The sequence below is a fragment of the Osmerus eperlanus genome, chromosome 25 (genome assembly GCF_963692335.1).
Source record: "Osmerus eperlanus chromosome 25, fOsmEpe2.1, whole genome shotgun sequence".
Classification (NCBI taxonomy): Eukaryota; Metazoa; Chordata; class Actinopteri; order Osmeriformes; family Osmeridae; genus Osmerus; species Osmerus eperlanus.
The window spans coordinates 3,909,059-3,931,212 of record NC_085042.1 but is presented as its reverse complement, the minus strand read 5'-3'; the positions used below and the strand labels follow the sequence as shown (position 1 = coordinate 3,931,212).

The 22,154-nt window shown below is 40.6% G+C and overlaps 3 protein-coding genes across 6 annotated transcripts; 2 read left to right on the top strand and 1 right to left on the bottom strand.

Moving 5' to 3' along the window:
- The first annotated feature begins 315 nt into the window (after window positions 1-315).
- Window positions 316-4,447, top strand: fbp1a (fructose-1,6-bisphosphatase 1a). Its single transcript, XM_062451221.1, has 7 exons — window positions 316-581; window positions 1,120-1,282; window positions 1,425-1,517; window positions 1,624-1,764; window positions 1,847-1,984; window positions 2,934-3,053; window positions 3,678-4,447. The coding sequence occupies exons 1-7, from the start codon at window positions 412-414 to the stop codon at window positions 3,879-3,881; spliced, it is 1,029 nt and encodes a 342-aa protein (XP_062307205.1). The 5' UTR covers window positions 316-411; the 3' UTR covers window positions 3,882-4,447.
- A 932-nt stretch (window positions 4,448-5,379) lies between these two features.
- On the top strand, window positions 5,380-9,359 carry fbp2 (fructose-1,6-bisphosphatase 2). Its single transcript, XM_062451234.1, has 7 exons — window positions 5,380-5,658; window positions 6,333-6,495; window positions 6,957-7,049; window positions 7,360-7,500; window positions 8,126-8,263; window positions 8,764-8,883; window positions 9,080-9,359. Exons 1-7 carry the CDS (start codon window positions 5,486-5,488, stop codon window positions 9,263-9,265), a joined length of 1,014 nt encoding a protein of 337 aa, XP_062307218.1. The 5' UTR covers window positions 5,380-5,485; the 3' UTR covers window positions 9,266-9,359.
- A 268-nt stretch (window positions 9,360-9,627) lies between these two features.
- On the bottom strand, window positions 9,628-22,012 carry rufy3 (RUN and FYVE domain containing 3). 4 transcript variants are annotated; one of them, XM_062451193.1, is made up of 15 exons: window positions 21,692-22,011; window positions 16,271-16,444; window positions 16,050-16,167; window positions 15,490-15,591; window positions 15,196-15,319; window positions 14,671-14,735; window positions 14,257-14,322; window positions 14,109-14,178; window positions 13,866-13,958; window positions 13,579-13,662; window positions 13,181-13,348; window positions 12,740-12,837; window positions 10,933-11,052; window positions 10,685-10,799; window positions 9,628-10,402 (listed from the first exon to the last, which is right to left on the bottom strand). In XM_062451193.1, exons 1-15 carry the CDS (start codon window positions 21,957-21,959, stop codon window positions 10,364-10,366), a joined length of 1,704 nt encoding a protein of 567 aa, XP_062307177.1. In that variant the 5' UTR covers window positions 21,960-22,011; the 3' UTR covers window positions 9,628-10,363. The 4 variants fall into 4 exon arrangements, with proteins under 4 accessions (XP_062307177.1, XP_062307178.1, XP_062307179.1 ...); XM_062451194.1 differs by lacking the exon at window positions 21,692-22,011 and adding an exon at window positions 18,253-18,854; XM_062451195.1 differs by lacking the exons at window positions 9,628-10,402; window positions 10,685-10,799; window positions 10,933-11,052 and adding an exon at window positions 11,103-12,381 and having other exon boundaries at window positions 21,692-22,012.
- Window positions 22,013-22,154: the final 142 nt, after the last annotated feature.

Below are 22,154 nucleotides of genomic sequence, written 5' to 3'. Positions count from 1 at the left end.
GGAAATTCATGTTTTCATTTTACATGTACTATAGAGTTCACATTGACCGTATCCCCAAATGTATGGGGGGAAATAAAATGTTGAATCACGGTAAATGGATACCAATGTTGAAGAAAATTGCGCTGACAAACAAAACGCAGTGCAGAAGTCAGCCTGATTTCAAGCATGAGAGAATCTATTATCCCCCACACTCTATTGCTAACAGTATCGTCATTGGTTGTAGGCATTATTGTATGGCGGAAGAATGGTTTGTAGCCACGCCTCTTTGTCTGTGCGCTTTCACTTTGGATTGGCTACTTCATCTTCACGCCCCGCTTTCCTAAATTCCGTGTTCGTAGGCATTTAACTTCGTTTCAAATTACTTTCTCAGTCTTCTTTTGACAAGCATTGGCGTCTGGTCTATTTGCAACAATGTCAGACAGAGGATCATTTGATACCAACGTAGTCACTTTAACACGGTTTGTTTTGGAGGAAGGAAGAAAGGCAAAAGGCACAGGAGAACTAACAACACTTCTGAATTCGTTGTGCACAGCCATCAAAGCTATCTCTACAGCCGTCCGGAAAGCTGGTATTGCTCATCTGTAAGTAGCCTGACAATACAACTGACTGGGTCTATAGTATGGGTTCTCTATCTTAAGTCGCTGGGTTTCATTTACCTGTAGGCCTAGTATTTAAATATGTATTTCACCCCCACACACCTCATCCACTTCGATTTATGAACCTGTGTGACGTCACGTTCTCACTATCGCTGTTTTATGCAATATTCATGTACAAAGATTCAACAATAGCCTAACACCTCGGTGGATCTGGTACTCCTATTTGACAAATAATCTCAAAAGTATGGGATCTTGCATAATATCCTCATCCAACTATATCTAACCAGGTTTATGGACATTTACGGCAATATATGTTAATATGTTTATTTTATTATTTTAATAAACACGAGTGATTTATATTAGTATTAACGTGTTTGTCACTAAGTTCAATCAGTTGGCGGTAAGTGTAAAATGTTTGGTCCTATTATTATTATTATTATTATTATTATTATCATTATGACCAATGACTAGATGTCCGTCATGTCAGTTATATTTATTGGACGTTCTCTACCCTACTTGTCAGCTATGGCATTGCAGGCAGCACCAATGTGACCGGCGACCAGGTAAAGAAACTGGACATTTTGTCGAATGATTTGGTCATCAACATGATCAAATCCTCCTTCACCTCCTGTGTGTTGGTGTCTGAAGAGGATGAAAATGCCATCATTGTTGAACCTGACAGAAGGGTATGTGTGCAACTTGTTGGATTTGATAATTGCTGCCCACTTCGTGATGCTGATGTTGAAGAAGTTAACAAGAATGTTACGGAAGGCAGAGGAGAGACATATATTTTGAATGACGTTGATTCTTTTAAAAAATCTTTTTAAGGGTAAATACATTGTGTGCTTTGATCCCCTCGATGGGTCATCAAACATTGACTGTCTTGTTTCCATCGGGACCATCTTTGCCATCTATAGAAAGGTACGGCAATTAGTACAACATATTTCAAGCCTGAAACGTTTTCAAATGAAGGAACAGTCAATATTTCAGAACAGTCCATATCTGATTTGTTTGTCTTTGTCCTCAGACCACAGAAGATGAACCTTGTGAGAATGACGCTCTGCAGCCTGGAAGGAAACTTGTGGCAGCGGGTTATGCCCTCTATGGAAGTGCCACAATGATGGTGCTCTCCACTGGGCAGGGAGTCAACTGTTTCATGCTGGACCCTGTGAGTCCTATTGGTGGCCAGCTTCTGTCTTTTTGAGAAATCACTGTTGACTAGTTCATGTTTGTAAATAACTCTGTGTCAGGCCATTGGAGAGTTCATTTTGGTGGATCGGGATGTGAAGATCAAGAAGAGGGGGAATATCTACAGCCTAAACGAGGGCTATGCGGCGCACTTTGACCCTGCCGTGACAGAGTACATACAGGCCAAAAAGTTCCCAAAGGTAAAGATAGTCATTTTATTTTGGAAGAACACTGCCTTGCAAGAGCTTCGATATCACTCGTTCCCCCTGACAGATTAGCGAAGACGGACCCAAAGGTGGAGGATTCGGTGGTGGAAGGGAACCAAGGAAATGACCTTTCCGAAGCATAACCTACAGTTCTCAGGCTGTTGAGTTGACGTCTTACTCCCTTTCCTCCGTTTGCCAGAGGCTGGTCAGAACACCAGAGGCCCCGTCCCCTGGGTCTGGTCTGTGCCCTGCATGCTTGTGTGTCTTGGATGTCACTGCACCTTTTGGTTGCACACTTGTGTTGTAGCAGCCGTATATGCCATCATTTAACATCACTGCTCCCTCTGGCCTCTTAAGGCGTGATTGGTCAATTCTTCAGGTCGGCGTTGCGACAGCTGAGGTTGTAACGAAGGAACGGATTGAATCACAACAGGATTTGTGAAATGAGCTTTCTGCTGCTCGAATGTCCAAAACATATCACCATGTGTTTTTTAAATTTTGAATATGTGATTGCAAGGGCTGTGTTTGCATAACAATGCATCGCTCCGCAGAAGGATGTGACTGATGGCACAATGTACCTCAGTTTCCTTTATCAAAGAACTATTGAGGTTTGTTGGGAAAGGGTTTAGAAGGGTGAACAAGGAACTTGACCGGGAGTACTTGTAATGAGAGAGGAAGAGGAGTTTTTTCATTTATTTGAATTTGATTATTAAAGTAATCCCTGTCAAACTAATTTGTATTTCAGAAATGCAATAAAAATGGGTGGCAATGGACCCTTCTATACAGATATTGATAGATGCATGCTGCTTGCTGTGTGTGTGTGTGTGAATGTAATGTACACACATACAATGTCACATTGAACTAACCAAACTGGCCGAGAACTTTTAAATTGTCATTACAGTCAGTGTCATCTAATTTCAGTGCAATGTTTTTCCTGTTTTAGGATGGCAGTGCCCCCTATAGCGCACGCTACGTTGGGTCTATGGTAGCTGATGTACACCGGACACTGGTATATGGAGGGATCTTCCTTTACCCAGCTAATGTAAAGAGTCCCAAAGGAAAGGTATGGTGAAGTAGAAAATATAGGATGCTGTTGAGTGGACACACCTTTTTAATGGTTACAGTGCATAGGTGGACGAGTCTATTACTGCTCTACTCTAAAATGTATTATAAATGATTTAAGTCCCTCATCAATCTGCACATTGATATAAATAATTTGATATTTAAACAAAAATGCTGATATGGATACGCAATCCATGATGACACTGGATGCTTATGAAACAAGTCATTGTCCACATTTAAAAAAAATGGCCTAAAATGTTTGGAAATGTCTGTGGTTCATGAGAAAGAAAACAGGAATTAGTCAAGTGTCTTAATGTATTTGTGAAAAAGGTTGTTGCAATGATGACTTCCATTCTTACACCAGGCTGTGGCCCACTTATCTCTGGCATTGTCGAGTCATCATGACAGCACATAAGAGAGAAATGTTTGAGGTGGACATAAAATATTGCAGAACATTTTTATTCAGAGATTATGTCTGAATAAGTCTAGTTTTAATCCGAATTACAATGATTAAAGTTAGCAGAATATTTATTATGACCTATCTTGATTCTTATCCAACCCAGACTGCTATAAATCAACTGAATATCGCACAAAATCTCATGTATGTTTCAACTTTTCTCCCTAGCTGAGGCTGCTGTACGAGTGCAATCCCATGGCGTTCATCATCGAACAGGCTGGAGGATTAGCCACTACTGGATCCATCAGTGTTCTTGACATCCAGCCTGTCAGCATCCACCAGCGGGCTCCTGTGGTCATGGGCTCCCCTGATGATGTGCAAGATTACATCGCCATCTATCAAAAACATGCCAAAGGAGAGCATGTTGAGTGAATGGACACACACTATAGCTAAAAGACCCATGACACATAGAAGGTACAGTATGTTGTGTAGGGAGACCAAAGCCAATGTTTTCTGCTTGACTAAGTTTAGTCCTAACCCCCAGACCCCCCCCCACACACACACACACACACACACACACACACCTGCTACCCTGATCCTAAGATTCTGACCCCAACAGAAAGTTGAGACCGGAAATAGGACCAAAAAAAACGCTGTACTCCTTCAACTGCTAACAAGACCAGACACACACACTCCACTGTTCAGTAAAGACACACTCCACTGTCAGTGCAAGTCTATACTCAAGCAGCAACTACAATAATTAGAAATCTGCCAAAATAGTCACACAAGAGACCAAAATTACTCTTAACAGGACAACCAAAGAGTAGCGATTAGATTGACACAAGTCAAGCAGTCTTGCTAATTCTGAACCATAACCTGCTTATTTCAATGTCTTGGAGTCATAATGTGCCAAAATATTCCTCCAACAGTGCCTTGATATTTTCCAGTACATTGTATTGTTTTTATTGATAAAGCTTGAAAACAGTTGTTTGACAGTTCTTCCTGTTTCTATTTCCTTTTCAAAATATTGTCGGCCCTCTACATACACACACACACAACTCCATAATGACATGGCAAAAATTGTGTGTGAGTGAAGGAGAAAGTGTACAGATTTTCTCATAAGCTCAGCCACACTATATATATATATATATATATATATATATATATATAAAAATAACATTGGGAGTAAATGGACATGCACTGTACTGATGAGTAACAATTTGAGCTTACCTTTTAACCTTTGAGACTGTCATCAGAAAAGTTTGTGATCTTGGAAGCCTGAAACAAACATAAATAATTGCAATGCTATTATGTACACTCTGGTATGTGACCACACTATGGAGAGAAGAGATGACCTTTTAAGCTACAGTTCAATAGAAGGTCGATGACATTTTAGCAACACACGGCACCTTTTTACTTACTGACAGTGAGATGGCATGCATCTTTTTGTACTTTACAAAAATTCCGGTCACAAAAAGAGACATCAAAGACAGGGATATGATATACAGAATACTCTGACCTTTTAAGTAAAGGTCAATAATTGGTCATGGAATCCATTGACATTTGAGGAACATGAGACTGTTTTAGCTTGTGAGCCCCCTTAGCCTGTCTTGTTCAAGCTTTTCTCAAATCCCTGCCATGCAAGTCTAGATGAATGCCGTTAATAATGTATTCATGTATCGAGTTATGTTGAAACTACCAACATAGTGACTTTTCTCAGTGAAACACATCTTTGGCTTCTTACTAGAGCACAGGCCGTAGTAGTAGCACATGCTCGTCCTACCCCTTCAGAATCAGTCTTCACTGCTGTTACATGATATCCCCCCTCTGCCCACCTCACAAATATAACACTTGGCATCCCTCCACGGGGATTGAGAAGGGCTCGTCTACTGAAGGCCTTCCACACACACACACACTCGGTTGCTGCCTTTCCTGGTTGCTGCCTCTGTTGCTACCTCTGTTGCTGCCTGTCCGTTCCATTCAGGAACAGTCGTGCGCCTAACTCCTCCGAAAGGACTGCACAACCAGGACCCAAAATGTCGGATCAATCAGCTTTTGACACGGATGTCTGGACCTTGACGCGCTTTGTCATGGAGACTGGCCGCAAGGTCAAGGGGTCAACCGGCGAATTGACACAGCTCATCAACTCATTGTTAACAGCCATCAAAGCTATCTCCTCCGCTGTGCGCAAGGCAGGTCTTGCTCATCTGTAAGTGCTGTGTTTTCTTTTGCTTTGTTTGAATAGTCCCTCCCACTATGAAAGTAGAGTCTGAATGATCTGGTAGCCTCATTGTAAAATTCCAGGAACCCATGTTTCCTGTATTTCCTGTAATGTGGCATTATAGCTTAGACCAAACCAGTTAGGTCAGCATAGAGCACATTAGAACGTTTTTTTTTTTTTAAACACAAGAAAGGAGATATGTATGTTTTGGTTGTAGATTAACAAAAGAAACCCATCATGCAGGTTTCCCAGTGTCTGGTCATTTCTCAGCTAAATGGTCAGCTGTCCTTGTGTAGAGGAAACATGAGTCTGATATGCTTGGTATGTATGTCAGAGTCAGGCATTTAAACTCTGAACTCAGAAATGTGAATGCTGTCACATCTAAACAACAGTTTCTCAGAGTAGCTAGCTAACATGGAATAACTTAATTTTGATTCAAGATTTTCACATTCTACCTTATAATGCGTGTGCAACATGAAAGATTTCCCTCTGTGTGTGTGTGTGTGTGTGTGTGTGCACGCAAGATCTACTCATTGTATTGTGTGCCTGCCTGTCCAAGGCTGTATAAACACCAATGGACGTGCTATAATGGTCCAGGGTCCTAGCCATATGTCATGAAAGCTTTCCCACCTGCTAGTTATATGTGCTGTCCAATCTTGCAGACAGGGCATGGCAGGGAAGGTGAACGTGACAGGGGATGATGTGAAAAAACTGGATGTTCTGTCAAACGACCTGGTCATCAATATGCTGCAGGCTTCCTTTGGCACCTGTGTCATGGTGTCTGAGGAGAACAAAGAAATCATTATCACTCCCAAAGACAAGCGGGTAGGATGTAGTGTCCATCTCTTCTATAGGACTATGTAGGAAACCCCACTGTGTCATATCCTGGTGTGGTGGATTCTTAATACATGGATCTACCACGGTTAGGAAAAATAACTGAAATGTGTGTGTCTGCATGCAAATTGAGCAAAATACTAAATGAGCAGCTGCTTGGTCAGTGATTCATAGTATATAAAAGGAGAGAAGCGGCCAGAGTTGTTTTTTCAAATTTAGTTAATTTTAAATATTTCATTGCGAATTCATGTGATTTAAATTGGTGAAAGATCACCATGGGTTAGGGTTAGTTATACAACAGTAAAAGTATAGTGCTTGTTTTTGTAAAGCGCCATTTCTATTCAGTATTTCCACTCATGGCCATTAGATATCCACTTATGAATAACATTCTGATTTGACTACTTCACTGAAACCTTGAGGGACTTCTCACTAACTCAAAATCTCATCAACAGGGCAAATATGTTGTCTGTTTTGATCCCCTGGACGGCTCCTCGAACATAGACTGCTTAGCCTCCATAGGCACCATTTTTGCCATTTACAAAAGGGTGAGCTTGTTGACTCCCATTCCTCCTTTCTCCTATTTCATAGATGTGGACTCTGGTTTGACTTCTTGCTTTATCCAAACCCTCTTTGGTTGTTCCCTTTTCTACTGCAGTCTTTATTTTTTTGCTTTGTTTAGCAGTGCATGCTGTTGAAGGTATAGCTGGAACCGAACATTTGAGCTGCACCATCTCTGCCATTGCCAGAGCATTTTATTTATTGCTTGCTTTCGGGATGTGAATTGAAGCAAATGTATCTACAAATGTTCAACTTTCTATACTAAACGTTTCTGTTTTTTCCAATCCAATCTGGCAGATTTCTGAAGGAGAGCCCACAGTACAAGATGCCCTACAGCCTGGCAATGAGATTGTGTGTGCAGGCTATGCCCTGTACGGCAGCGCCACCCTGGTGGCACTCAGCCATGGCGCTGGGCTTAACTTCTTCATGCTGGACCCTGTGAGTGTGCTCACGTAAAACCTACACTCACATACATGGGATGGTTCACACCAATATCCAGGGGTTTCAAGATAAGCAGCGATATGCTACATTCATTGGGTGTTGTTGCTGGTTTAATTTAACTTGAGATACAGTACATCTTAGTACATTGCATATTGTGTGACACATCAAATAAGAGCTCATTGAGACTAGAAAAAACCCTGCCTTTTAAAGATTACCTACAAACTTTACTTTCTCATTCTCTATTCACAAGTCATACTTGAGGCTCTAAAAGGAACATTTGGACACATATTTCAATAGTTTATTTTATGCAGGATAATCTATGGCCCAATCTTAGCTGTTACAGGCCACATTTGGATACTAGTAAAAACAAAAAGCTGTTCAAGAGTATGAAAATAGTTTAAAGTATCCAAATAAGTTCTGTATAATATTTCATCACGAGTATTTTATACTCATGGTGCTTCTTTTGAACAACGTTTTTTAGTGTTTTGTTTTGTTTTCCTATCTGTGAACAATCATATCAGAAGTACAGAATACCTCAGTAAATAATTAGTTTTATTTTAAATACAATGTGATAGACAGTACAAGGCCGAGAAGCCCCATAACTGGTCATGTTGACTTTCAGGCGATTGGTGAGTTCATCTTGACAGAAAAGAACGTACAGATGAAGAAGAAGGGAAAGGTCTACAGTCTGAATGAGGGCTATGCCAAGTACTTCCACCCATCAATCAACGAGTACCTGAAACATAAGAAATATCCAGAGGTGTGTCAAATATCAGCTGCACGTTATTTATGCACTATTTGTGCGTCACTTTGAATAAAAGTGCCTAAATAAGGCATTGAGGAACTTTGGATAAAAGTTGGTTGAATGTAAAGAAACGTCAGCTACCATCCCTTTGTTCTGTCTGAATGGCAATGAACTACTCCAAAGCTTAGTACAAAATAACATTTTGATTCAACGTAACTAAAGAGCTGACCCAGTTCCTTAAACATTGTGTATTTCTGGCTAGAATATGGTTATGGTGTATTCAATTGTGGTTTGTCACTACTGTGGTCCACGCAACCACATCAAGTTATTCAAATAATATCAATGATTCAGAGCAGAGTACAGGGTGCTTTGCCAGCTGTGACAACCAGTTCACATTTTGATCCAAAATTATAGACTATAGCAAGGGTGGCTCTGAAAAATAACATAATATTCCTCTTGTTCAGCTTGTTGGGAAATAATGCTGAATCTTCTCAAACCTAATGTTGTCCTTGTAGGATGGTAGCGAACCTTATGGTGCCAGGTATGTAGGATCGATGGTGTCTGATATTCACCGCACCATAGCCTATGGTGGCATCTTCATGTACCCAGCCAATGAGAAAAGTCCCAAAGGCAAGGTAGGTAGACCACAGATGAGAAAAATGGTTTGTTATGCATCAAACCATGTGGTTTTAAATGTAAATCATCTAAATCCTGGAGCTACAGATTCACTTTTAATCTGCCGACTATATACCGTAACGTACCTTACTATGAGGTGAAAATGGTAATAGTTTACAAGTTTCACATAAACATTTTTGTATTCCTTACCCCCAGCTGAGGCTGCTTTACGAGTGCAACCCGGTTGCCTTCCTTATCGAGCAGGCCGGGGGACTTGCCACCACAGGGACCCAGAGGATACTGGACGTAAAGCCTGAATCCATCCACCAGCGCGTACCATTTGTAGTGGGCTCATCCGATGACGTCAATGAGTACATTTCCTTTGTCAAGAAGTATTCGTAAAGATCATTGTTTCTTTTTTAGTCTGGCCAATGATATTACCCAATGTGCCAATGGTACTTTATTGAAATTGTCAATTAAATTCCAAAAAAGGTGAGTCCATTATTATATTGTTTTGCAACAGGTTTTTTTTAACTATATTGTCAAGAGTCACACAGAGACCAAGGTTTTTTCCAGGTCATAAATTACAAAAAAGGTACACAGAATATTCCCTAGAAACAAATATAAAACAAAACACAAATCATACAAACACAAACATTCAAACAACATACGTCCTTAATTTCTTAAAATGTCTAAGAGGAACTAAAACATCAGAGAACACGAGCAGCACCTACTGTAATAATCAGAATGCCACAACCAAAAACTAAAGTGAATGATTTTATTTACAGTAAAATTCTAGTTGACACTGTCACTCTAGCAACTGTATATTTGATAAATAAACACTGACTCAAATATTGAGGTCAAGATTCAAACTAACAATCAATGGTGAACTTATGATTTAATACCCCATTAAATGCACAACATCAATGGAGAAACTACCAATTAATTGCCCTTTTATCACACAATATGAAAGGTGATCTTTGACCTCCACTTATGAAAATTAATTCAATTATCATAAATCAAAATTGATCACAGTACATCAAAGGTGACCTTTGACCTTTTTAAATCCCAAAGGAAAACCTATTAAGTACAATACAATTTGGATAGAAACACCACCCTATTATTAAGTGAGATATGTTCTTATGGTATGTTTGATTTCTACAGTTTTAAATATGGTACGAGGCTTAGTACATCAGTCCACAAATGGGCCTTCAATACAAGATGTTCAGGGCGTGAGTGTTCCTGGTGTTTCAGCTCTGATGGCTGCATGCAGAATCAATATTTATTTTTATTTTTTTGCAAAAAACAAACAAAGACGTTCTACCATGTGTCAGCTGCTGGTCGACTTGCAGATCCCTCAGAAAAGGAGGGGGAAATTCTGAAACATTCTCTGCATCAGATTTTGCAAATGCAGGGAGAAGTCCAATCACCGTGGTTACGGTCTGTAGGACCATTCCTGCACCTTTCATCATGGTCAGACTCTTCTCGTTCACACGTTTCTCAGATTGAGGACTGGCTGATGTCAAGGACAGACTCATTCTGAAAGGGACAAAACAAATCTGCACTGAGTAGACCTACTTCATAACTTAGAACCACAAATTTGAAGACCCCTAAGGAACCCCTTTTTATGGTTTTAAAATACATTGTCAGCAAGCTAGGACTTTTCGATATTGAATATGTAATTAGATTTGAATATGCTGTACACCAGTTGCATACAATAATTAGAGGTGTTCTATGTGTAAATCTTGCAGTTTAACATGATGCATCCAAAAATAGAACCCCACCCTTTAATGGCATACTCTTGACCTTCATCTAACATACCTTTGTGTTACCCCAGTCTTTCTGTGGTCTGGGGGCGTTCTGGTGCCCTGTCACGGGATCAAGCCGTTGTCTTCTCTGATCTCTCTCTTTCCTAAGTTCCTGATCAAAATAGGACCTGGGACACAAAAATAAAAGTGTTGCCGTCATTGATCTTGGTCATGCTTTCGGTTCATTTGATTTGAATGCCCGTACTGGTGCAGTTAACTGAATGTCCTGTATTCGTACCAGTCACCAGCACCACTACCTACCTCTCTCTCTTTAGCTGCTCCATCTCCGCCTGTTGTCTCTCGATCTTGTCCCCAAACTCCAGCTTGAACAGTCGGTTGGCGTCTTCTGCCAGCTGCCTCTCTTGTTCAGCTTGCTTGCATCTGTTTGTTTTTTTTGGAAAGGTGTTGGGGGGAGGGGGAACATCAACTTATGATAAAATAAAATGAAAACAGGAATGTGATGAAAGGAAGAAGAAAGGGGGGGGGGGGGAGATCCCATTGCAAATAATAATAATTGATTGGGAATAACTGAATATCTTGCACTGAGACAAGTAGAGTAATTGGAAAAGAGGCAGTTCTTTAAAACAGATGAAACAGGCAAAATGTTGACTTAGATTTGGACTCCTTTTATTATGCTAGTTGTATACTACAGTTTACATTTGTTATGTCCACATACATGTTTTGCCGCTGGTCAGAGTATTTGTCATCCTGACATCACCGTTCAGAAAGTTAAGCCTTACATTTTTATGTGGGTTGCTAGGACATAGATATCCTTGTATTGGTCATATGGACCACGCTGAGGTTGGTTAACATGTTTAAATTGCCCTAAAAATAAAAATAAATGAATCGCCAATAGAATGAGCACCATTGAATGCAATGTAAGGAGCCAACTAGTTGTTTAAATAAGATATTAAGGAAACCATCAGAAAATTATTTCAAGTGGTTTCAACAACTTTTGCTATAAGGCCTAGAAACTGAGCTTAATAATTCAATCACAGTGTAACTTGTGATATGTCTGCCAAAGTAGTAGCACAATAAACCAGCTTGCTTTTCCATCTTTTAAATGTGAAATTGAATCAAGCAAATATGGGGAGGTCCAAACTCAAATCTTTAAACAGTTGAGCATTTACAATTGCATGTTGTTCGACTAGGAGCTCATTCATCTGCTTTGCCAAAATGTGTAACTTCAGGTTTTTATCTGTATACATTATGTAGTGTCTGTAATCTGTAAGATTTTTACAATTCCTGACATGGTGTCCAGCTGGACTCCCTAACAACAGTCGAATGCGTCATCAGATTCGCAAGCAGAAATGACAAGATTAGGTGTTCTAGGTGGAATTAAAGGGGAAGTATTTCATGTAGCCTACTTGACACATTGTGAATTTGAACGCGTCACCCTGCAGTGACAGTAATGTGGAGGAACACAAGGGTGGGGGTTCTATCAGTCCAGTCTAATCACAGCTGCAGCTGAACAGCTACATCAGGAGGGGCATGACGGAAAACATTCTAACAGATTGTAAGAAAGGCTTTAACAGAGAACATACCAGGACAAACATTAATTTTAGTTTTATAGGACGTTTTTATGACTTGGTTCAGAATGTAGACTATGAAACGGATGTACGGAGAGAACTAAAATCCTATTTCTGCATCCAAAGTAACTTCCCTGCAGTGGAGTTTAAGGTTTTAGCCTGCTTCACCAAATCTTTCTCACTGTTTCAAAAAACCGAGGGAAAACAAACAATGAAAAAGGAATATAGACAGAAAAAGAAATATGAACAGAGATGGATTATTATTGCCAACAAGTGGTTCCAACTTTAATACAAAATGCTATTATAAAATTAACTTGGTTCCTGTGTATCATGTAGGTATAAACTTGATTTCTGCGTGTCATGTAGGCAAGACCTGGTTTAGATGAAATGCGTTCTTAAATCAACTTAATCATATTTAAATACAAAGTTCTCTTTTTTAAATGGTATGCATCTTTTCTGGGTTGTCACCCACCCAGTACAAGCTGTGTGATGCTAATAGTCCATTATTTAGAGTTGTTAAAAGTGAGGTGTGTCCTGACCTGATGTCCAATTGTTTAATAGTCCCCGCCATCTGGTTCATCTTCTCCTCCAAGCGACTGATGACCTCATTCTTCTGTTTGCTGCTGGCCTCCGAGCTCTGCAGAGACATTACCCCAAAACAAGCCAGAATATCAGGCTCAGAATAAGTCTGGATGGTGTCTGAGTGGTTTTCAGAAAAATCTAATTAAAAAAAGTACTCCAAGCCATCTAAGGGCCTTTAATGAAAAAAAAAAAAATCATATATTCCTTCTAGTACTTTCCAGTAATTCAGTGAGTGCTTTCATACAGAAATCTAACTCCAGTGTCGCAGGAGTGTGAGAGAGTTGCTGACGAGGGCTGGTGGCTCTGACTTTGGTTTGAAAGTTGATGTTGAGGTTAAGGCATCAGTGCCCATCGATTGAAGCATAACTGCCGTGTGGTTTGGATCATGGCGTCTGTACCTGTGACTTGTGGGACAGCTGCTGGTTTAGGGCCAGCAGATCCTCCATCTGCTGCCTGATCTCCAGCAGGGTGTCCTGCTTCTCACAGATGTCCTTCTCCAGCATCTTCATCGACAGCTCCATCTCCTGCTTCATCCCGATCTGCACCTCCAGCTCTCTCTCCACATCCTAGAGCCAATCACAAAACACCACGGCCCTTCATACAAAACCGCCGCCACATCCTAGAGCCAATCACAAAACACCACAGCCCTTCATACAAAAACGCCCCCACATCCTGATTGGGTCCGAAGTAAAACACTCGAGACTTAACAGAAAAAATGCACGAGAATGTGCTGAATTTGCTGTGGTACGACTTAAGGAATTTGAGAAGAAAGGAGGAACTCATTGGTGATACCGACCAATCGGAGCTGTGTTTCTTCCTTGAGCTGTTTGTGTGCCTCGTTGAGAACCTGCCCATCTAGTGATCCGTCAGTTCTCGGCGCCTGGGCAGAACATGGCACGACATGTTCAGAAACACTTCTCCTCAAACATTTCTCATCTTCCTCTGGGATGTCTAGCTTCTTGATGAGACACGCACACTAAATAATTGGTTATACTGGTTATAATAATTGGTACCATGAACGAATGCCAAACACGATTTTCCTTAATAAGCAAATTAATTAATTAATCAAAACATTCTGGAGACCTTGTGATTGGATTCTAACTGGTAAGAACTCTCCTCCTTGACTCGTTCTACATCCTCTTGCAAGGTGATGATCCTGTTGTTCGCAACAGCAAGCTATTGAAATAGAAGACAGGCATGGGACCTTTCATTTAGACTGGGGCACACTAGACGTCACAGTTATTTATATAAAAACCTTTCAAAACAAAAGTATAACCATCATTTCACTGGTGAAACTGTTCTCTAAGTGTAAGAACGCAGACACACCTCTTCTGTTAGTTTTGTATTGGACTTTTCAAGCGCATCCACTTTTGCTTGGAGATTATTTACTGATGCACTGGTAAGAGGAAAAAGCACACATCAAGGCCAGAACATCTAAGTGGGTAAAAGTTACTTCCCAAAAACACGGCAGTACCTTAAATGTCTGTTCAACTCCTCAACGTAATTCTTCTGATCAAGAATGGCTGTGATCTGACCATCACTGGACAAATAAGAGACAGAATATTTATTTAACAATTATTTGTTCAGGGTACTCACACTGACTAGCTGCTCTTTTGTACACAGGCAACAACTCTAAAGTAAAATATAAGAAATTTACATTTAGTTGGGAGCAGCAATGGCAGACTCCTCAAAATTCGATTTGAAGTCAATTCTGTTGTTTTTCACAAATTATTACTTTTCATCCAATTGTAGCAGTACTTCACTTAGTATAGTTTCACCTATTATTTCACTTCCACATTGCTTTAATCTGGTCTCTTCAATAACTAAGGGGAAGGGTAAAACCCATGATCTCACAGTTACAAACCAGTAGTGAAAGAATGAAACATACCCCTCTGTGCTCTTGCTGCTGTGTCCACCGTCCTTTAGATACATGGAGAAGTCTATAACTCCAACCTGGAAAAACAGCACAGAAAACTATTTTCAGGAGGGAGACTATTTCAATTTTGCTGAATTAACTGGGAATTTCAGACACAGACAAATAATTTGTAACTGTTCTTCAGTAGTGTGAGAGATGCTAACAACAGTCTGTGTGGTATGTGGTGTGTGTGTGTGTGTGTGGTGTGAGAAACAGCAGCTAGTAAGCATGAACAGAATGGCTTTTTTACTGAAATAAGTTTCCACTGTTTTACCTAACTAAAACAGAAGTACTAAAAAAAGTTTGTTATAATTTACACATTACATCCATACCAAAAAAACACTTATATATCACTGAAATATCATGATTTATAATTCCCTTGGAAATGGTCTGGAATGTTCTACCCCTTTGCAACCCTTGTCACAGGTATTGATTAAGTCACTCGTAGTGGGTCAAGATTAGAGGAAGGATACACAAAGAGAAAAAGGGCCTACTGACCTGAGAGTCTAAATCTTCTCCTTTCATACAGAGGTTTGCATCTATGACATTCAGCCCCACCAGCAGCCCAGCGATCACAGCTCCCTCTTCCTCCATCATCAAGGAATTGGCCTCATAGAACTCACTAAAAAAGGTATAACATAAATTTATCAAAACACACCAAGAGAAGGCAGACATTTCAGAGAGAATTAACAAAGAGGGTCAAATATTTATGTTTGTGTGTGAATGTCAGCATCGCTAGCTGCATTTAGGTGTAAACAAAACATAGTAGCCTATCATATTAGCCAGGCTTACCTCAGAAGATCCTTTCTGTTGATGATGGTCTTCATATAGTCTGACAGCTTCTTCTGCATCAGGGCCAATCGCAGCCAGGCACGTCCTCTTCCAAGGGGAGTTCTGTGATAGGAGACAAGATTATACCCTTAACTTGCTCCTGGTGTGGAGAGACCTTCTACTGACAGAACGACTCTGCGCATCTTTCGCAAGAGACTCAAGACCAGCTCTCTCCAAAGAACCCTGGGGTATCTTGCGCCAATCAACTCCTGTGCAGCTTCCCCAAATGTCTTACTATTACCCATGTAATGTGGGTAATATGTTGGTACATTCAGTTTGTCTTCTTTCATTTGACTGATGTACAGCTAGGAGAGGGTTTAGCTCAGCAGTAGAGCATGTGACTGCAGATCCCCCCCCCCCATAAAAGCGTCTGCTCAACAAATATGTCAATCATTGTGAGGTTCAGCACGCTGATTTCTGCAGTCTCAACAACACGTGTCTGAGACTGACAAGTATGTAGACTGTTGTCAGCCAGCTGTTAGACCCTAGACCACTGTCAGCCAGCTGTTGGACCCTCTTACTTGAGCCCGGGAAGGTCTTTCACACTGGCTGTGATCTCCCCCGCCTCCGGGGTCAACTTCTCCACCAGCTCCAGAGCGCCCCAAAACGACTTGTTCTGGCCAAGGAACGTCTTCTTTGCTGCGGGAAGGAAGAACACGGAGACAAGAATGTCGATGAGGGTTGGATGACGGTCGGCCGTGCAAGCGTGCCGTTGGGCTTTGCACCTCTCGTCCCTTCATACTTTTCAAGCCATGTTTCAGGCAGTGCTCCATCACGACAAAGAATTGTTGGAGAGGCGCATAGTCGGAGTCCAGCGTGCGGCCCAGGTTGAGTGCAGACTCAATGAGACCCTTGATGCTCAGCTTGGCCATGTTCATCAGGTTAAGCCTCTCGATGGCAATGGGGTCCTTGGGATCTGGAAGAGGACGGAGGGAAATGACACATGGGGGGTCATTTTCGAGGGGACAATGTTACAATGGCTGTCTATCCATACATGAACATACTATGGCAACTGCTGTGCTACTTATGTGAAAGGGGTCTTTGTAAGCTTGAAAACAAGGAGATCAACCCCCCCCCTGGTTCAGCAAAGTCCCCAAAATGTTTTCACAAGTACTGGAGCTGATGGCAGAGATGCATCTAGAAGAATCAGACCTGCCAGACATCATGCCAGACTCGACGCAGGGGATTCTTGGTGATTTTCCATTCTAAATGTGTGTGACAATTCTGATTCATAGTGATGCATCATCTGAACCACTGAGTTTATGATATTATGTCAACGTGGCTTGTTGAGGAACAACACTTGAGGTCACGTTATAATCATGAACATGGTGAGGGGCCAAGCAGACCGCTCTGCCAGCAGTTCAGTCTGCAGTAGCTGGATTCATAGCAGAGATTGATCCAGAGTGTCACCTGATAATGAATAATGATAAATTCAGGCAAAAGAGAGCAGTCTTTGCAAAGCAACAGAAACTAAATAAAAGACTAATGTTCTCTGCATACCACTGGCACAAACAGAAACATATATGACCGTTTTTTAAACTAAAGCCTGATACATGGGGTTTTTAAAACACATGCAAGTATTACTTAACCCTTGTGTTATCTTCGGGTCATTCTGACCCATCAGTCATTGTGACCCACCGTCGTATTGCGACAAATTTACCTCATACAAAAACAAAGTGAAGCATTTTCTTTTAACTGTCGGGCTGTCTCAGACCCCCCACATTGGAATGGTTAAAAGAAAATTATTTTTATTTGTTTTTGTATTGGGTAAAATTGGGTAAACACAACAATGGTTCGTTATGAACCTTTGGGTCATGTGACCCGAAGGCAGCACGAGGGTTAAAACCCCAAACCAACTAGGACACAAGTGGTCCTACCAAATGCTGTCCAACAAGGACATTTCTTTCAAACTGGCACACGCCAAAAAATCCCCCAAATCTGCTGATGTGACTCCACTGCTAGGGACACAATCATTCTCCGGCAGGGGGAGGAGAAGGGGCTTTGTAAATGATATCCTAGCATGTCTGCCATAATCTTAATTTCTACCTAATCACATTAGAATACTGGGGAACAGACTAACTGACTCTGGGGAACAGACTCTGGCTTTTACTATGGAAACCTCTCTTCTGACACCAGCTCAATGATATTGTACAGCACACTCTCATATGAGCCTACAAAATGATAAATACACAAATGTTAAACCATAAGCATTTAATTTCCAAAATGTCTGCAACAAGACTATAAACCTTACAAATATAGACCCATTTAAACATTATACCCTGAAAAGGTGATGGCAAATTGGCCAATCAAAATACATGTTATGAGCGTTTCCAAAATAAGACAATGTAATGCAGAACGCATGACACAAGGGAGAAAATGCTGGGTAGAAGCTAAACATACACAACCACTTATTTCCACTGGAGGTCGGAAAAAAACTAAAGTCTGTGACAGGGTGATCATGAACTGAATCACAAGTACTGAATTACTAGGCCTTCTATTTGGACCATTACGGCTGCAGACACACCTTATTTACAAATAGTTGTGAAAGCCTAACGATTGTCCCTTCCACAGCTTAATAAGAACACCTTTATGTGTCGGAGTACAAGAGTCTTCATAACACTACAACAGCAGAAGTCATATGTATTGTTGCATGTCGAGGCCGGGTTTACCACCACCCTGACTGAGCATTGTGCAGCTCCCCATGTAAGGCTGCCAGACACCTACCTTCATGGGCCGGCTCAGGGTCTGGGGTTAGGGAGATATCGTTCAGCTCGCGCAAGCAGAGCCATTCTCCATCCACTGACACACGGAAATTGCAAAGGTAAATAGTTTCTCGGGCGGCCTGCGTGATTTTGTCTGTGGTGGGGGTTGGGGCGTCACTCTGAGGCGTTAAATCAGACATGACTCAGCGGAGGCTGTGACAACAACAACAGGGGGGGGAAGAGCAGTTTTCTCTCCAGTAACCCCAGCGAAAAAGACAGAAGGATGAATCTCTCCAGGTTCTGTTGCAGAAGCCTTCCCCGTTTGAGCTTAAAAAGGGAAATTTGTAATACAAAAAGGGGAAAATAAGGCAGGCGAAAGCTCCTAGCGGTTCTTTTTAAAAGGATGCTGTGGGTTTTTTTTCTCCCCCTCCTCTTTGTATCTCCGTTGCCTATCCCTTTTCTTCTTTCTCAACCGATCAGTTAGAAGAAAAATCTGCCGGCTCAACAAAAGGCTGCCGTGCCCTCTGTTCTCCAATCTGCTGTGGTCTGTTGAGCTCAGCTGGGGGACTTACGATGCTGGGAGAGCAGTAATTGTATTGGCTGTGCGCAGTGAGTGCACTGGAGTGGGTGTTGACCAAGATGGCGGTCTAATGAGCCTGGTAGAGGATCCAAGAGTCACGTGAGCAGATGGTGCATGCGTAAAAAAAAAAAATATGTGAGGGGGTGGGGTTGGGGGGGTTAAGCACATTGAATGCTAGTGTTGGGTGAAATTGCTGTTCCATCTCTGAAGCATCAGTGACATTTATTGACCTGGAAGATGAGCTACTAGTCAAACACTAGAAAACACAAATGACTACTGCCAAATGGTCAGTGAGAGTGAACATGGACTTCAGTTGAAGACAGAGCTCTAAAAACCACGGCTAAACTGAAGTCTACATTTGGTCCCTGCATGCTGCTGTTGTTGTAGCTTAGTATAGTATAAGATTTATTTTCATGGCCCAATTTGCCATCAGCTATAATGTACAATTTCAAGGTACAATGTCTACATTGGTTTATATTTGACCGATTTGTCTTGATTAAAAAAAAGAAAAAACATGGTTTAATATATCCATTGTTTTATTATCATTTTATATATTTATATGAATTGTTTGTGCATTGTACGCTGGCAGATCCAAGGGGTGTCTCTCCAGCAAAAAAGACTTGCCACCCCAATCTCCATGCTAAAATATAAAACTTTTTTTTTTTTACAATATAGTACATTTCATTCAATAATATTAATTTTACTGGCATTATTTAAACTACAATGTTAGAATAATGTATGGTGGCATTGGGTCACACCATACCTCCTTACAACAACGCCCTGCCACACCCTTGCCACCCCAGGTGAAAATGTCTAGATCTGCCACTGGCTGTACAAAATAGGCAAATTGTGCTGCTGTCAGAAGAAAGGCGTCCATATTACTTGTGTGTTATTTAATATTAGCAACCCTATATTCACAAAATATTTCCAAAGCATACACACAACACCCTATGCAGTGAAAACATAGTATTAGAAAAGTATTTTTGAAACTTATATTAAAACTCAAAAACTGAAATCTCATGTGCATAATTATGTACACCCCCGAGTACGTTCCAAACTTGATCATTTATTTCATACAGACTTGAACTCATAAAATATTTATCCACCTCAATGGCTGTCACTCTTCTAAGCTGATAAAACACAGGCTACATTTCATATTCATGTGTCTCAGCTGTGGACCAAACTTTGGTCTGAATTAGCCTACTCTGGACGCATGGAAAAATACAACAGCCAAATGTTGGTTGACATAATTTTACAATCACTTACATCACAGACCAGACTGACCTCAACCTTACTGCAGTGTTAGAAAATGGACTGCACTTATTTTAGTTTTACCTTAACGATACTCAAAGCATTTTTACATTTTTACCTAAAATTCACCCATTCACACACACACTGATGGCATCAGAGCAGCAGATATAAAGCATACTTTTACATTCCTTCAGTAAGCATACTTGTTTACGTCCTATGAGAACCAAGAAGGGGTTATATAAAGATGTATTTAGCAGATGCTTTTATCCAAATCAATGTACAGTCCTGGGGGAATTTGAACCTGCAATCTTGTGATCTTCAGTCAAATGCTCTAACCACTCTACACTCCCTCATCGGTTTAAGCCCATGATGCATTAAAGTAATTTTTTTGTATGACATTTAAGGTTATTATACAAGAACCCTACTGTCAAGAAAATATGGGAAATGTAAATCTAAATAAAATTTTTAATGTATGCTTTGGCACAGTCTTGTCGAATTAAAATGACCATCACGACAAACCTTTTCTACTATGTTTAAATTCCAAGCAACCTGCCCAGTGGTGAGTAGATTTATGAAGATACAGTGCTATAACAGGTCAAGCTATGTTCTGGAAAAACTAGTGCAAAGTAGTAAACGATTTGTTAGTAAACGATAGAATTTGGGTGGTATACAACAGCACGTGTTTTTGACAATGTCACAAGGAAATGTGTTAAACCTGAAAGATGATGTAGAAAATCACTGTCTATTAAAAAAAATCGCCATAAACTGTTGTGTTCATATTGCATATTACAGACCTTGCAAATAGCGATTACAAATTGTTGTTATGTAATTGTTGGTTGTTATTATTAAGTAAATACATTTACAAAAAAAACTAAAATACAAAAAACATTTCATTCAAACAGAATGTTTTGAATGTAATATGAAGTTGATAATCAATGTCCACCTCTGAACATGTTGCAACTCTGCTCCATTTAATTTTAAAGGCTTGGTTGGCAGAGGTTAAGACCGAATCACGTGGCGTCAACACAACTAGACTACCAGTACAATCCTGTGATTTCTAGCTAGCAAACTCGACAAAATTGTTTGAGGTGAATATGTTCTTTTGTTTAAGAGCAACATGAACCTAACTATCTAAACTAGCCAACTTTGTTGACAAAGCGAAGACTTCCGGAGATAGCTCTAAATATAGACTACAGTACCAACTTAGTCCTAATGACAACTCTGCAACACGTTGGCGACGGATAACAGTCTGTTAAAGATTTTTGTACATTTTATGACGTAGAACTGTTGGCCAAACTAAAACAAAAAAAATTGTTTAGTGCGGTTGTCTGTCTCAATAATAATGTGAACGCAGCGATGATAGGGACAAAAGGATGTATTTTGCTAAGGAGGGCGGATACATTTTGGGATAGTGTCGAGCAAATTTCTGACGTCGGATTAGCAAACTACGGTAGATATAAAAAAAAATCATACAAAAGTTATAAATCCATCCCACTGTAAACTAGCAAGCTAGCTAGGCTAGCTATCCAGTGACACTAATCTGACATGTAGCTCTAAACAAGACAGCTACTGTAGCTAGCCATCAATGTGCATGTGCTTGTGTTTCAATGAAATTAGACTTGCTACTTACTTTTGGTCTTCCTCGATTTTTCGATTTGGAAGTCATATTGTACTGGGCACGATGAGGACAATGCTGTTTTCGAAAACCTTATGTTAGACGAATGTAGAGCCTCTTTAAAGTAAATAACTGAGGTCGGAGAGAAAGTCTCCTCCGGACAACTGTCTATCCCGTTATTGTGTTGTAAACGTTGTCTCCCGTCACTCGAGGAGACCAAACTTTCAGAAACGTGTGCATCCTCGAGAAGTCCGGTTGGAGACTTCACCTCGTCCTCGGCCATCTTTCAATACAATTTCACGTGATAACCCGAAGCAAAAAATGTCGTATACTCTCGAGTCGACCAATGAACCGGTTGGTGGGGATCTTGGAACCAGCGACAACAAACTCCAAAAGGACTGCAACCTTCAAAATAAAGGCCCTGTATAATTTAGTTATTTGCTAGTCTTAAAAGGAACACGTTTCCTGGGCAGAGTAA

What these genes read in the sequence shown, in the direction of transcription:
- fbp2 (XM_062451234.1), top strand. Translation starts at nt 5,486, where the DNA reads ATGTCGGATCAATCAGCTTTTGACACGGATGTCTGGACCTTGACGCGC. An exon ending in AAGGCAGGTCTTGCTCATCT is followed by an intron (nt 5,659 to 6,332) that starts GTAAGTGCTGTG and finishes CCAATCTTGCAG; the next exon opens with ACAGGGCATGGCAGGGAAGG. An exon ending in ACTTCTTCATGCTGGACCCT is followed by an intron (nt 7,501 to 8,125) that starts GTGAGTGTGCTC and finishes GTTGACTTTCAG; the next exon opens with GCGATTGGTGAGTTCATCTT.
- fbp1a (XM_062451221.1), top strand. Translation starts at nt 412, where the DNA reads ATGTCAGACAGAGGATCATTTGATACCAACGTAGTCACTTTAACACGG. An exon ending in TTGTTGAACCTGACAGAAGG is followed by an intron (nt 1,283 to 1,424) that starts GTATGTGTGCAA and finishes AATCTTTTTAAG; the next exon opens with GGTAAATACATTGTGTGCTT. An exon ending in AGGCCAAAAAGTTCCCAAAG is followed by an intron (nt 1,985 to 2,933) that starts GTAAAGATAGTC and finishes TTCCTGTTTTAG; the next exon opens with GATGGCAGTGCCCCCTATAG.
- rufy3 (XM_062451193.1), bottom strand. Translation starts at nt 21,959, where the DNA reads ATGGCCGAGGACGAGGTGAAGTCTCCAACCGGACTTCTCGAGGATGCA. An exon ending in ATACAAAACTAACAGAAGAG is followed by an intron (nt 13,959 to 14,108) that starts GTGTGTCTGCGT and finishes CTATTTCAATAG; the next exon opens with CTTGCTGTTGCGAACAACAG. An exon ending in AGTTAGAATCCAATCACAAG is followed by an intron (nt 13,663 to 13,865) that starts GTCTCCAGAATG and finishes TGTTCTGCCCAG; the next exon opens with GCGCCGAGAACTGACGGATC.